Source organism: Antechinus flavipes, chromosome 1 (assembly GCF_016432865.1).
Source record: "Antechinus flavipes isolate AdamAnt ecotype Samford, QLD, Australia chromosome 1, AdamAnt_v2, whole genome shotgun sequence".
Lineage (NCBI taxonomy): Eukaryota > Metazoa > Chordata > Mammalia > Dasyuromorphia > Dasyuridae > Antechinus > Antechinus flavipes.
Window position 1 is genome coordinate 500,563,846 of NC_067398.1, and position 14,532 is coordinate 500,578,377.

Consider the following 14,532-nt stretch of genomic DNA (forward strand, 5'->3'; position numbering starts at 1 on the left):
TCATTTTATAGCCCATGATTACTAGTAGTAACTTTTTTTTAAAAAGAAAGAAAAACTATAAAAAAAAAAAGAGAGAGAGAGAGAGAGAGAGAGAGAGACAGAGACAGAGACAGAGACAGAGAGATGAAGTCATGGGATTGCTAAAACAAATGTTTTAATAATTTATATTTTATAGTTGTACATACACTTTTAAATTTTGTTTGAAGTCATTTGGAGTAATGAACAAAATGGTGGACTCAAAGAGGGAAGATACTGGTTTAAATATCCTCTATTACACCCATTACTTATCTGACTATGGACAAGTCCCTTAATTACTTGAAACCTCAAATTTCTCACTTATCAAAAAAGATTCTACTAGGGGAGGACTTTCTGTACAGGACTATGATGAATAAATAAGACATTTGTAAAGCACTTTACAAGCTTTTGTCAAAATGTTATATAAATATCAGTTATTATTTTTATCTATTTAATGTTTGTTTTGGTGATGGTTACCAAGATGAGAATTGTTTTAAGACATTTTATAGAATTTCATTTAATTATCATTCACATGGAAAAAAAAAAGCCATTGAAAGAACAAAGGCAGTAGTGTGGAGGATGAGAAAAAGGTTATCTGATTTATGTCGGGTAGAGGAGTGGGGAGTGGAGGTATATACTAAATGTTTTCCCATTCATTTCTCTGAATTCTACCATAGTCTATCTGGAGACTCCTTCCACCTCTTTGTTTCTTCTCCAGAATTTGGATTTTGTTTCCTACAGATGACTCCAAGTCTTTACCCTCATTATTCCCTTGATATTCTTGACCTTTTGTTGTTCCAAATAAATTTTGTTATATTTTTAGTTCTATAAAATAATTTTTGGCAGTCTGATTGGTATGGCACTGAATAAATAGATTAACTTAGGTAAATTGTCATTTTTATTACATTAGCTCAGCCTTTTAATGAGCAATTGATATTCTTCCAATTGTTTAGATCTAACTTTTATTTTTGTAAAAAATGTTTTATAATTATGTTTATATATAGTTCCTAGTTTTGAAAGACAGAAATTCTAAGATGCAAAGGGAAAGAGGGAGGATATTTCAGATATGGGGAAAACCAGTGCAAAGAAAACCAGTGATAGGATGTGGAATTTTTGGCAGGACTCTAACGAGACAGCAAAGATAAGTTGGGATCAAGTTGTGAAGGGCTTTGAAAACTAAGGAAAGGAAACTGGTTGCTATGTAGTTAAATGAACAGAGAAGTAACATGATTGGATCTGCATTGAAGGAAAGTCATTTTGGCAATCATATAAAATCTTTAATTTTCTGATCCCTTCCCCCACTCAAAAAATTACCATGTATGTATGTGTATATATATATATGTATATATATATATGTCTATACAATGTGTGTACATATATTTACTCATGCATGCATGGGTAGATACATGCATATAGATACATATACAATCTCTCCAGAGAGAATATAAATTCTTTCAGAATAAGGATTTTTTTTTATTTTTATCTTTATATCTCTAGTGTCTATCATACAGTAGGCATTTAAATAAATGTTTACTTATTGTATGTTTTCATACATGAAATTTCAGCACTTTCCCCTATACTATCTTCCTGCTATGATATTGTGTTTCTTCAGAACTCCAGTGTCTATCAGATTCCTCTGACACAGTCACTTTCTTGTCCTGAATTCCCTGATCTGTCTTATTCTCTTGTCCTGCTAAGATTCAGAGTGACATTCAAACTATATGGCATCCTCTAAGGCTAAATTCTCAGCATGCTTCTTTTCTTTCCTTATAATATTTCTATTATCTACTCTCATCATTACAATTATTGCCTGTATGCTGATGACATCTAAATCTATTAATTCTAGCTCTAACCACTTATCCAGCCTCAATTCTTTATTTTGAATTGTCTTATCTTGAAAGACTTTAATTTAACTTTATTTATGTTTAAACTAAACTCACAAGTGAAAAAGGAGGGATGGAAAGAAACAATCATTTAGTAAGCACCTACTACATGGCAGGCATTGTGCATTATAATGTACTGAGACACAAATACAAAAAGCAAATATAGTCCCAACCTTGAGGAATTTACATTCTAAAGCAGAAATAACACACAAAGGGGGAATGTAGACCTGGGAAAGGTACTTTGGTCATGAAAGTAACAGGAATGAGTGGGGCATCAGAGGAGTCAATATGTTTCCATTTAGAAACAACAGCAGAGAGAGTTAATTGAGTTTGGTTAAGGTGCATGAAGTTTATTTGAGAGGTTGGAAGGATTGAGGAAGAACACTGAGAAAAAAGGAAAATGTTAAGCTCAAGTATAGATTCAAACAATACCTGAAGAATAATTTCAAGTATAAGGGACTTTAGAGATCACTTGTTTAACCTTCTACTTTATATAAAAATTTACTCTGTAATATCCCTGAGAAATGATCATCCAACCTCTGTTTACATATTTCCTGATTTAGAAATAAAGAACAGAGCTGTAGTTCAAACAATATAGTTTAATTTCACTCATGCTATACTTATGAATATTAGCAAATACTAATATAATCTGATATATGGAATCATTTAAATGTTTTGCATAGTAGTTTAGTATGTTACTTACTAAATTTTAGCTGACAAGTGAGAATCAGGTAAGGTCAGAATCCTTGACTTCAAGAGAATAAAGGCTCATGCTATTTGTAGTTCTATTTTGCACAAAATTTCCATTATAATCAACAAATATTAGAAACTTACTTTTGTATGGTATTCCATAGCATCCAATTCACCTTGATTGAATGGAATAATTCTTTTACCTTTCTAAAAAGAGAACAAAAACAAGAAAATTATATTAATATTTCAGGATATCTTCGACTTACAAAATGTATAAACAATTTCTTTTGCCTCATTCCTTTTTTAAAATTGCATATTTTAGTCCATTCCACTAATAACTGTGTCCTTGGGCTAAAGACAAAAAATTTAGACTATAGTAAGTTGTACCCAAACAGTAAACTAATGAATAAAAATAAAAAGCACAATTCACAATAGGTATCGATGCATCACCTGCTGACACCAAATATAATTAAGAAGAAGCTATATCTACCAAAAAGCAACAATTACTGAGCCTATTTCTTTTACTAATATCAACGCCAGACATACTCAAACCTAGGAGGCAATGCACTATAACAAACACAAATTTTTCTTATCAATTAGCAAATATAGTTTAATTATGCTGAGCTTTTTTTCTCAATGAAATTCCAGATTCAATTTCATAACAATATCAAGAAAAATTCAAGCTTCATAATTGCCCTATTTGTTGATCTAACAGTTACATACTAATTGTCTATACTGATAAAATCCAACATACTAATTATACCTGGTGTCACTAAAATATTGTAGTTAACAATTCTAACCTACCCCATCTTGTTGTAAATATGAATAAGATTTTGTAATAAGGTCAAATAAATCAAATTTATGTTTTTTTTTATTATTATTAAATCTTTTTGTCTCACTAAGATAGATCCTAATAGAAGCTATTTTTAAAAATCATCTTATATGACTTCATGCTATAATTTTTTTTTAAGATATTCAATATACAAAAATAGCCTACAAGGCAATATATTAGGTTAATAGTCAGAAGATAAGATTTCTACTAGTGGTACCTATCTTTATTCTTTTCTTTTTCTGTAAAATTAGCACAACAGCCTTTATACCCATAGCTTTGAGGTAAACTTTTCTCAATTTTCAAAGATTTACATATCGATTACTAAGTGATTATCAAGATCCTACAATATATTGCTGTCTCAAGGAGTTCCTGAAGATTGATTGTACATATGGCTTCCATTTTATTCAGTGGTTTCATTTCAGTTCAATTCATTTCAATTAGTATTCTAATTCTGTTGTTTTTAATTTCTCAATAATGTTAGACTCCTGAGACATTCAGATTTGAATTCATCAAGAAAAACTTTTCTGAAAATCTGTACCAAATCTGTTTGTTGCTTTTGAGTTAAACATGGTCATCTGATTTTACATCTACACCTCTTTATGCAATTTGAATCCACTACTTCTTTTCTTAGCTTCTTTTGTTCTCTCTTGCTTATTTATTCCTGATAGTGAAGAAATAATCTACTTAAATGACAAATTATTCAATGTACATTTTTTCAGAAAACTTCATACCTTCCTAACAGCAGAAATAGAATCTTTGTCTTTAATATGTTCTTGCTTCTCAAGCTTGATACTGCCATCTTGTTGAACCTCTATTTTATTTCCTTGCTGAAATTCCATGCAATCAGTCATCGTTACATAGGGTTTAGTAACATGAAACAGTTCAGCTCGAAATGTGTATTTTTGCAATAATGCTTCATTCCTTTCTTTTTCATTAATCCCTGGTTTTGTGGCAGGCTCAGAGGTCATCGATATAGCAGAAAGTTCAATAGATGATGTAGAAGTTGCATTAGAAGAACCACAGTGAGGAGATGAAATGTATACAGTATTCCCAGAAGTTGGTTCATGCTGGCAGAGTTGGTAATCAATGTTATTGATGAAGGCAAGATGATCCAGCAGCCATCCAGATGATAGCTGGTGCACAATAGACATTGTCTCTTTTCATGAAAGACTTTGAAATGAGGAACTAAAGTTTAAAATTTTTAGATCAAAATTATAATGTTCCTGAATTCAATAAAAAACAAAATCAATTTAAACAAAGAATTTAATATGATGGTATAAAAATGATATCTACACAAAAGTAAATTTTAAATTCAACTGTTTTACATGTCATAGATTCTGAGGAAATTTTTCAAGTTACTACTTATAAACTATATTCCACTGATAGCAAAGTTTCCTATCGACTCACTAATTCTAAGGTTTTTTTTAGTATCTAAGGTTGTTTAAAACATCCTTCATAAGCTACATTCCACCCCATTTCTAGAAATCCTTCTAAAAATTTCATTTTCTTCATCTCTCTATCACTTCAATCCTTAACCTGGATCCCAAAAATATCCCAAACAAAAATATTAATGAGTTTGCTATTATTATAATACTTTAAGATTTGCAAAGTATTTTCTTCAACAATCTATATAAAGCATATAGTGCAAGTATTAAAATACTCACTTTATAGATGAAAAGGTTGATATTCATCTAATCAATACAACGACCAACCAAAATTCCAAAGGACTATGCTATTTATTTTCAGACAGAAAGCCAAAAGACTAAAAGTACAGACTGGAACTAATTGTTTTTGCGTCATTCCTTTTTTTCTTTTTTTGGACATGACTAATGCAGGAAATATATATTTATAGTGGTCATTTTTCTCGCTTTCTCAGTGAGTGAGGGAGGGGAGGACCAACGGGAATCTGAAAGTAAAATAAAATTTAATTTAAAAAATTAAATAATTTTATTCAATTGAGGTTCAGGTAAGTTAATAAATTTGCTCAGAATCAAACAGCTGGTAAAGATCAAAGCCACAACCCAAACTCAAGTCTCATGACTCTTGAACAGTGCTTCCCATCTATCATGCTACCTCTCGATTTTTTCCCTCTGAGGCAATTGCGGATTAAGTGACTTGCCCAAGGTCACACAGCTAGAAAGTATCTAAAAAAAAAATGCAAAACAAAACAAAAATCCTGTCCTTCTGTCTTTTTTCAAGACTTTTTATAGACCCAAATTTAAGAGCCAGTATTTTCAAGCAACATCCTATCTTTGCTTTCCCTAAAAATGCTTCTTAAACTTTAGGACAAATGATTTGATTCCCACCTACTTAATCTTCTTCATTTTATATAATAGGAAAATAATTTCTCAGGGAAGGTAAAGAGCTTGTTCTTGATCTCAGAAGGCTAAGACTAGAACCTCAATCTTCTGCAGTATGGTGTAGTGAAAGTACCCTTCCATCTGGAGTTCCCTGCAAATATCTACCCTGTGATCTTGGACAGGTGACTTCACCTTTTCTGGAGAGACCCTGCCAGATTTTCACTAGAGGCCAAATTCCTACAGACAATGAATATCAAGGCAGTTAGGTGGTGCACCAGCCTAGAAAGCAGGAGGACCTGAGTTCAAATGTGATCTCAGACACTTAACACTTCCTAGTTGTAAGACCCTGGCAAGTCATTTAACCCCAACATCCTCAGCAAAATTTAAAAAAAAAAAAAAAAAGATAATGAATATCTATCTAAATTCTTTTCTCAAAGGTTAACAAAACTAGCCCTTAGTGATACTCTCCCCATCCAGAGATTTACAACCCCGGGTAATCATTATTCGAATCCCATTTTCACACTTCCATTTCATCCATCCCCTTACTCTCATTCCCCTCAACAAAACTCCTCCCCAATATATCACTCTAAAACTACCCACCTTTACTATTGTTCCCTCTGGAATGCTTGGTCCATAGGCAACAAACCTGATTTCATGTTAAATCTTTTTCTTTCCCATTTCCTCCATCATCTGCTCTCACTGAAACCAGGCTCCTTCCTGATTACAGCCTGCTTGGCTTCCCTTTAATCCTGATATACCTTCTTTACTCATTCCCCTGGCTTACTGATCAAGATTGTAATGGAATTCTCCTTTCTGGTTCATCCAATCATATTTACCACCCAGTCAAATTCTGCTAGCTGTTGTTGACAGACCTACAAAACACTTGCCTTCTTTCCTTAAAGAGTTCAGTTCCTGGTTTACAGTCTTTCTCTCTTCTTCAAACTCCTGACCTCACATGAGGGAACATAAGCATATAGATACTTCTTCAAGTAACATAAAACATAAAAGTTCCTCAACCTGTTCAATTCATATGAACTACTACTTCACATCTCAACCACATACAAAGATGGTGATACACTTGACCTTGCATCCCATAAAAATTTATTAAGGCTTCATTTCCAGTTCCTGAACTCTGGAATTCCCCTATCCCACGATCGATTTCATTACACCTTTTCTTCTGCTTTGCAATCACAAATTTTATTCTTCATCAAGCCCATGACCTCCAATCTCTCAAACCCTCAATTGTCTCTCAGACTATTGCTGTGCCAAAGTTCCATTTTGATGTTGTGACCTAGTTTCCCCATTATCCTATTTAGTTATTCTGCCTCAGATTATAACCTTTCCCTCTTAATGTTTGATGAGATAAAGGTTTATCCATTTTAGATGTCATTAGAATATCAGTAACCTCCCTCCATTGTATCTTCCTAGGGGCCTCCCCCACCATTTAATAAACTATTGAATTGGTCTCTAATCTCTGTCTTGCTCAGTTTCTTCTGCAATATACTTACCACCCTTGCACCAGCTACCCTCTCCTTTCTCCATTGCCATGTAAATATCAAGACGGTGCAATGGACAGTGTGCTAATGGATAGAGTTTCAAATCTGATTTCAGACACTTACTTACTAGTTATTTAACCTCTATCTGACTTTCTCAGTCAGAAACTTAGTTTCTCTTGTAAAATAGGAATAATAATAGCACCTATCCCCAGCTGTTGTGAGGATCAAATGAGATAATATTTGTAGTGTTTAGCAGAGTGCCTCGAACATAGTGAGTGATTAACAAAAGTTTGCTCTCTTCCCTTTCCTCACCCTTCTCTCCTGTAATACTACCAATACTCCAGTGCAAGGCTTTTTATCACCTCCAACCTGATTTATATATTTCAAGATCCTGCTGTTTGATCTGACTGCAAGAAGACTTCACTCAGCAAGTTATCCTCCATTCAACTGTCTGTGATCTTCCTAACACACATGTTCATGACATCATCAGCACACACACCCTTCCCGCAATCAACTCCAATGGCTCCTTATCACCTCCTAGATTTAATATAAATTCCTTCTAGGCACCTTCCTACACTTTCCAATCTTCTAACACCGATTCACCCCCATTCACTCTACAATCCAGTTACACTGGCCTCCCTGATGTTCTTCACACAAAACATTTTCATCTCCTAACCCTTGACATTTCGGTTGTTCTTCTAGCCCGGAATGCTCTCCCTCCTCATCTCTACCTCCTGGATTCCCTTTCTCCAAATCGCAGCCTGATTCCCCTTAATGTTAGTGCGGTCTGTCTGCGGGTTATTTCAAACTTATCTTGTATGTTTCTTTTCTGTTCATAGCTGTTTGCATAGTCTCCCCTATTAAACTGTGAGTTCCTATAGAGCAGGAAATCTCCTACTGTGCTTTGTGTCCCCAGTATTTGGCAAAATGTCTGGCACATAGTAGGAGCTTAATAAATGTTTAGCGAATGACCGACCCTCCCTTATCTATAAAATAAAGCTGTATTACAACCTTCTAAACTCGCTTCTAGTTCTAAGCATAGATTTCCTATAACACCAAATCCAGGGTTCTTCGCATTTGCATCACTCTTGCCTCTCTTCCCAAGGTAGACGGCGGAGGTTGGGGGGGAAAGGGGGGAGGAGGTCGGCACCGGGGAACACGCTAATATCTCCAGTGATCCTGAATTTGAGAGGGTGCACGGGACGGGGATAGACAAAGGCGAAAAAATATTCTTACGGTCCTGGGGCCTCTGAAAATGCAGGCGTCGTATGGCAACCTGCCTCTGGCCCACTCCTCTTTCCCCTTTAGCGCGTAAATGTCCTGTCACCCATCCCACCCTGGCCTGTGTAATGGACACGAGGACACACACACACAAACCCCAGTCACACTCTTGATAGAAGAATTGGCCCCACTATCATGGTTCCAAGCACTTAAACCTCAAAGCAACATGAATTCGGCCATACATCCACCAGATCTCCCGTTCTCTCTTCACGCCAGAAAAGTTGATGATCCTCTTCTAAATTCTCCCAGGAAATCAGCATCTCCGTACAACGAATCTGGATTAAAAATCGAACACCCAGTTCACAGCAAAGACTAGAGATTTCTTTCTCCTCTTTTAAACATGGGAGCAGCCATGTTGCTGTACGGAAAGGACTATTTCGGAGCCTGATACGACTCTTGACGTGAGGTCAGAGTTTAAGTGGGCATGGCAGAGGAGCCGGTCTCGCGGCGCGCCGGCTCGCGGGTAAGATAGAGTGCGACAGAGAACAGGCAAGCGCGTTCTTTGAGAGAAGAACGCACGTGCAGAGAGCGCGCACGTCGTGGGTAACGTGATGACGAAAAATGCCGCGGAGATTTTTAAAATTCGAAGCGGATAGGTGGCGGCTGTGTTTGCTGTAGTCCTGACTTTGGGCCGCTTTAGGACGTTTTTCCCTGCCCCTCCCTCCGCGTTCCGAGCCCGGCTGTCTGTCTTGTTCTTAAGGTGTAAGAAGACTGGAAAGGTAGGAAGGATCCAAGTGAGGTCTTTAAAAACCAAGCAGAAGGTTTTATATTTGATTCTCGAGGTAATAGGGAGCCACTGAAATTCACTGAGGAAGGGGGAAATAGGGTCGGAACTATGCTTTGGAAAGTCATATAGATAGCTGAGTAGAGGATGGATTGGGGGGAGGAGTACTTTTTGGCCCAAATGGAGTAGAAAGAGCCTTGCAATTCTACAGATAAGGTATTATTGGATCTATGTTCTGATCTGCCACTTATCACTTGTTTGAGCTTCACTGTCTGAGAAATAGCTCCCTATTTTGTACCATGCATAACAAGTTTGGACGAAGTAATCCCCATTGTCTCTTCTACCTCTGTTGCGAAGTTTTCTGTCTCTCACCAAACATCTGAGAGTAGAAATAGAGGACAGTAAACCAGAAAAGGGGATTAGCTTGCTAGAACCTGGATCCCGGGGTAAAAACCAGGGAGATGGAACAAAATCTTTTAAGAACTGGAGGCAAGAAAATGTCTTTTTGCTTTATTCATTAGTTAAAAGTATTTTTGCTTTATTCAACTAATGTTTAAGTAAATATTACAAATACTAATCAATTGTCAAGCATTTTATTAAGCATTTATTAGTAATGTCCAAGGGCACAGGCAAAATTGAAACTGTCACTATTCCCTGATTATTGTTTAAATGAGGGACATAGATATATGTGAGGCACATATATAAGTGATGATGAGAGCATACATAAGAAGATACAAAATGCAAGTCAATTTTGTGGGAAAGGCACTAGCAACTTGAGAGGATCAAGGAAGGTTTCCTATAGATGGTGGCATTTTGGAAGAGAAAAGGTCCAAGAGTTAAGGTGAGAAAGAAACATAGGGGCTGTTCTTTTTTATTGTTTATCCTTTCTCTCAGAGAGGATGACATCAGAGAGGTGATGCCATGACATGCAAGTGAATCGGATGTAAGCAAGGGAGGACTGGTGTAGGTCACCCTGCATCATTTTCCTCTCCAAAGTCATCTGAGTCCTGTGGTAAGATATAGATCTGGATGACTGGAGATGGCCCTGGATGCAGTAGGAGACCTTGGCCTTTTTAAGAGTCTTTAATAGGTTTGACTGAAGCAACCACCTCAGTAATTAAGCCTAAGTAATGTTGTACCAAAGTTCCCATTTAATGTCGTGACCCAGTTTCTTCTATTTAGTTATTCTGCCTCAGGTTATAACCTTTATTAAGTATAAGAATTTATTAAGTAGCAAAGTGACATGGTCAGATCTGTACTTTAGGAAAATCATTTTGACTACTCTGTAGGTATTGAATAAGAGTGAGGACGATTGAGAGATGGAGACCAATGAGGTGGTTACTGCAGTAAACCTTATGAGAAATGTTGAAGGTGGCAAAGGAAGTTTAATGGTCAGATGACACTAGACCTTGTGGTGGGTAGAGTGCTGGATTTGTCATATATTCATTCAGCAATAATTTCAACTCTTCCTAGGTTCTAAGCACTAGAGATAGAAACAAATGAGAATATCTAACTTTAGGGAGCTTACATTCTATTGGGATAAATACCATGTGAATAAAAATGATAGCTGGTTTTTATATAACACTTTAAGGTTTTTTAAATTCTTTACAAATATCTCATCACAATAAACTTGGGGGGATAGGTACTATTATCCCCATTTTGAAGAGGAGAAATCTGAAGCAAAGAGTAAGGATCACTCAGGAAGTAATTGAACTGGGGTTTTCTTGAGACCAGGTCCAGCCTTCTAACCATTTCATCATCCAGCTACCATAAAAAGATAGTTAAATAGGTAGATATTCTGAGAAATCCTGTGACATTTAAGGTGGATTTCAAAAAGAAGCTAGGGATTCTAAGAGGCAGAGAGATAAGGAGTACATTTTCATATTTTTTTAATTTGTTTTTGTTTTTTCTTTGTGGCTTTTCCCTTTTGTTCTCATTCTTCTTTCCCATCATGACTAATAGGTTACTATGTTTACCATGATTGTACATGTATGTATAGACTATTTTAGATTGTCTTGAGAGGGGTGGGGAAGTGGGGGGGGGGGGGAGAAGCAGGGATTTAGAACCCAGAATCTTACAAAAATGAATATTGAAAACTATCTTTACATGTAACTAAATTTTTAAATTTAATTTAATATTTTTTACTTCTCCCCAGTTACATGTAAAACAATGTTTTTTACTTTTATTTTTTTAAACTTTTAAGTTCCAGATTCTCTCCCTTCCTACCCTCCATTAAGAAGGCATTTTTTTTGTTATGCAAAACATTTCTGTACAAGTTATTTACATGTAATTGGAAAAAAATAAAATTCTGTTAAATGGGGGGAGAGAGGAATAGGAGAAGGTTGTTGCAGTCATTCAGACCTAGAATGATACGCTCAGAATTAAAGTGATTGCAGTGAGGAATGAAGGAAAGGATCAAGAATGAAACATTACAGAAATTGAATGAATAGCACTTAGTAACTTAAAAGAATCCTGGATAAAGGGAAGTGGGGAAAATTAAATTAGATGGAGATTTTTATACATGAGAACCTAGGTAAATAATCTCATTGGCAGAAGCTATGACCTATTTTTTTTTTTAAGAAGGTTGATAATTGCTTCCACACTTATTACTTAACCCCCTTGCCTTTCCACCCCTAATTTTCTTCCCTTTCCCCATATTAATTTTATTTACTCCGTTCACAGGGATGAAGAGAAGTTCTGTTTCTACTGGTGCTGCTGGCCGCCAGTCTATGCAGGCTTTAAGATCACAGGATTTCAATAAACAAGGTCTTTATACTCCAGTAACGTAAGTATTACTGTCAGTGATCCCTATCTGTACAGTTAGGAGATTTTGAAAATGAAGAATATGTTGTGGTGAGTAGAAGAGATATGGGATTAGAAGGCCTTCCTACTGCTCACTTCTTATAACTTCTTGCCCTGATCTTAAATCAGTGAACACTGAACTAGATTCAGTCATACAGGGATGTTGTATCTGTCTCGTATAAACATAAATAAAAATTTAAATGCAGTTTATCAGAAAAGCATGTAACCTTTCATTTAAATTATTTTAAGAAAGACCTGAAATTTGCTCTCATGTAGAAGAGATAATGGTAATTCATAGAAAAACTACCAGGTTCTTCCTAGGTGTTATTCCTAAAATTCCTGTAACTACCATCAGGTAAGTGAGGGTGTCTTGAGTTTTGGTTAACAATTTACACTACAAGCCTGGTTAGTGGGGTCTCACAGTATTTATCACACCATTTCTTAGTGCTTTTCCTATAAAAAATATCACCAGAGTTAGAAAACGTGGCTTGCAACAACCTTAAGTTCAATTATTAGATGACCTTTTTCGTATGGTATGCAATAAATTGGCAATACATTCATTTAACATATCAATATATTTGACAATCAGACCAGGATGAAAAGCAATGACAGTAGTTCTAGTAGAATTTCACAATGGAGTATTATCTCAAGCACTTACTATCTATATAACCATCAGTAATTCACTTATTTATTTCTTCATCTTTAAAATGGGGGTAACTGAAGAAGTTAATCAAAATAGTAGAATAAAAGGCAGCATATGTCCCCCCTGATGGCAGCTATCGGAATTACAGGCGTTTGGTTTTTTAAAGTGTAGAACACAAGCCTGTGGGAAGTAACTGCAGCACTTAAAGGCAGGGCTACAGATAGCTTGCCCCAGTCTATTAGAATTCCTGGAAGAGATGAAAGAAGATAAAAAAGGGATTTTATAAATCAGAAATTCCAGCCAAGAGCCATTTGGATATTTATAACATCATTCTTAGCCAAACAAAATTACCAATTTATAGAATTCGAGCAGTGGAAGGTTATCATTACCTGCAGTTCCCTTAGCAAATGATTTCACAGGGCATACAAGACTAACCCTAACCCTACTCCTATTATGAATGAAATGAGAACTCTAGTATTATCAAACTCAAATAAAAAAAAGATTTCTGTGGCTGTATATTGACTTTAAAAACTACAAAGTAATATCTGTTATGTTATATTTTGATTTATTTTGCTAAACATTTTCCAATTACTTTTTAATCTGGTTTCCTAAAGGCTTCTTACTGGGCTTGCAAGTTTGACATCTCTGCTTTAGAGGAAAGACTTGGAAAGACAATATACAGGAGGTACAAATTCTGACCCAAGTAAAAGACTCTGAGAATGAGCTAAAATAAATAAAGGAATGAATAAATTAATAAAATCTGTTAAAAATCAAGAATTATTGAAATCAAAAAAGAGGAAAAAATTGAAGAAAGTATAAGGTATCTCTGAGCAAAAACAACAGACCTAGAAAACAGATCAAAGAATAATCATCTAAAAATAATCAAATTATCAGGAAAAAAAAAGCTTGAGTATCATTCCTTCATAAAAGAAAATTACTCAAACCCTATTAAAATTAGAAAGCAAAATAAAAATGAATTCATGCTGGGAAAAAAAGCAATATCATGGGAATCATAATCAAAATTCAGAGCTTCTAAGTTAAAGAAAAATATTGTGTGTATACTAATTTGAAGTTCCTTGATCAGAATCATATATTACATGGTTACTGCCATTTTAAAGGATAGGAAAAATTGGAATAAAATATTCCAAAAGGCAAAAGATAGATACAGTTCTACAGCCAAATTAGTCATTTAGCAGCTTTAGGGAGAGATGGAAGACCAAAGAGCCTGGGTGGACCCTTAATGAAACATTGGGCTTCCAAATATTCCTGATTTTAAATAAGATATTTGAAATACAAATACAATTACCATTATCTCTTCTACAAGAAAAAGTTAGAAATGCAAGTACTTGAATCAGTTGGAAGAGACTATACATTGAAGAAGGATTCACATTCTTTTTTTTTTATTTATTTACAAAGCATATGCATGGGTAATTTTTCCAACATTGAGCCTTGCATAACTTTTTGTTGCAAATTTTCCCCTTCCCTATCTGTCAGGTAGTCCAATAAATATTAAATATGTTGAAATGCATGTTAGATCCAACATGTATATGCATATTTATAGTTATCTTGTTGCGCAAGAAAAATCAGATCAAGAAGGAAGAAAAAGAAAAAGTGAGAAAAAAAATGCAAGCAAATAACAACAGAGAGAGTGAGAATGTTATATTCCACACTCTGTTCCCATAGTTCTCTTCATCATTGCACAAGTGGAACTGGTTTGAGATTCACATTCTAATATGCAAGAAAAAGACAAGTGTTCCTTCAAAATCCTAATGTCTTCAGAGTTCATAGTGTTCAATAAGGGACCTTATGGTAGTTTTGTTCAGTATGAATGATCTTAAGTAAAATTAAAAAAAAAAAGGTATAGGA

The 14,532-nt window shown here is 35.1% G+C and overlaps 2 protein-coding genes across 7 annotated transcripts in view; one reads left to right on the forward strand and one right to left on the reverse strand.

Annotated features, from left to right (window-relative positions):
- METTL4 (methyltransferase 4, N6-adenosine) overlaps window positions 1-8,870 on the reverse strand; it is a 28,972-nt gene extending 20,102 nt beyond the window's left edge. For 4 of the 6 annotated variants that reach the window (XM_051970383.1, XM_051970378.1, XM_051970381.1 and 1 more), the window contains exons 1-4: window positions 8,680-8,870; window positions 5,085-5,326; window positions 4,152-4,643; window positions 2,733-2,795 (exon numbers count right to left, since the gene is read on the reverse strand). In XM_051970383.1, the coding sequence (XP_051826343.1) occupies window positions 2,733-2,795; window positions 4,152-4,571 (483 nt within the window). In that variant the 5' untranslated portion in view covers window positions 4,572-4,643; window positions 5,085-5,326; window positions 8,680-8,870. Of the gene's footprint in view, window positions 1-2,732; window positions 2,796-4,151; window positions 4,644-5,084; window positions 8,649-8,679 lie in introns of those variants that run through there. The other 2 variants (XM_051970379.1, XM_051970380.1) reach the window with 2 other exon arrangements.
- A 210-nt stretch (window positions 8,871-9,080) lies between these two features.
- NDC80 (NDC80 kinetochore complex component) overlaps window positions 9,081-14,532 on the forward strand; it is a 38,343-nt gene continuing 32,891 nt past the window's right edge. The window contains exons 1-2 of the mRNA XM_051970384.1: window positions 9,081-9,216; window positions 11,904-12,006. Coding sequence (XP_051826344.1) covers window positions 11,906-12,006 — 101 coding nt within the window. The 5' untranslated portion in view covers window positions 9,081-9,216; window positions 11,904-11,905. The remainder of the gene's footprint in view (window positions 9,217-11,903; window positions 12,007-14,532) is intronic.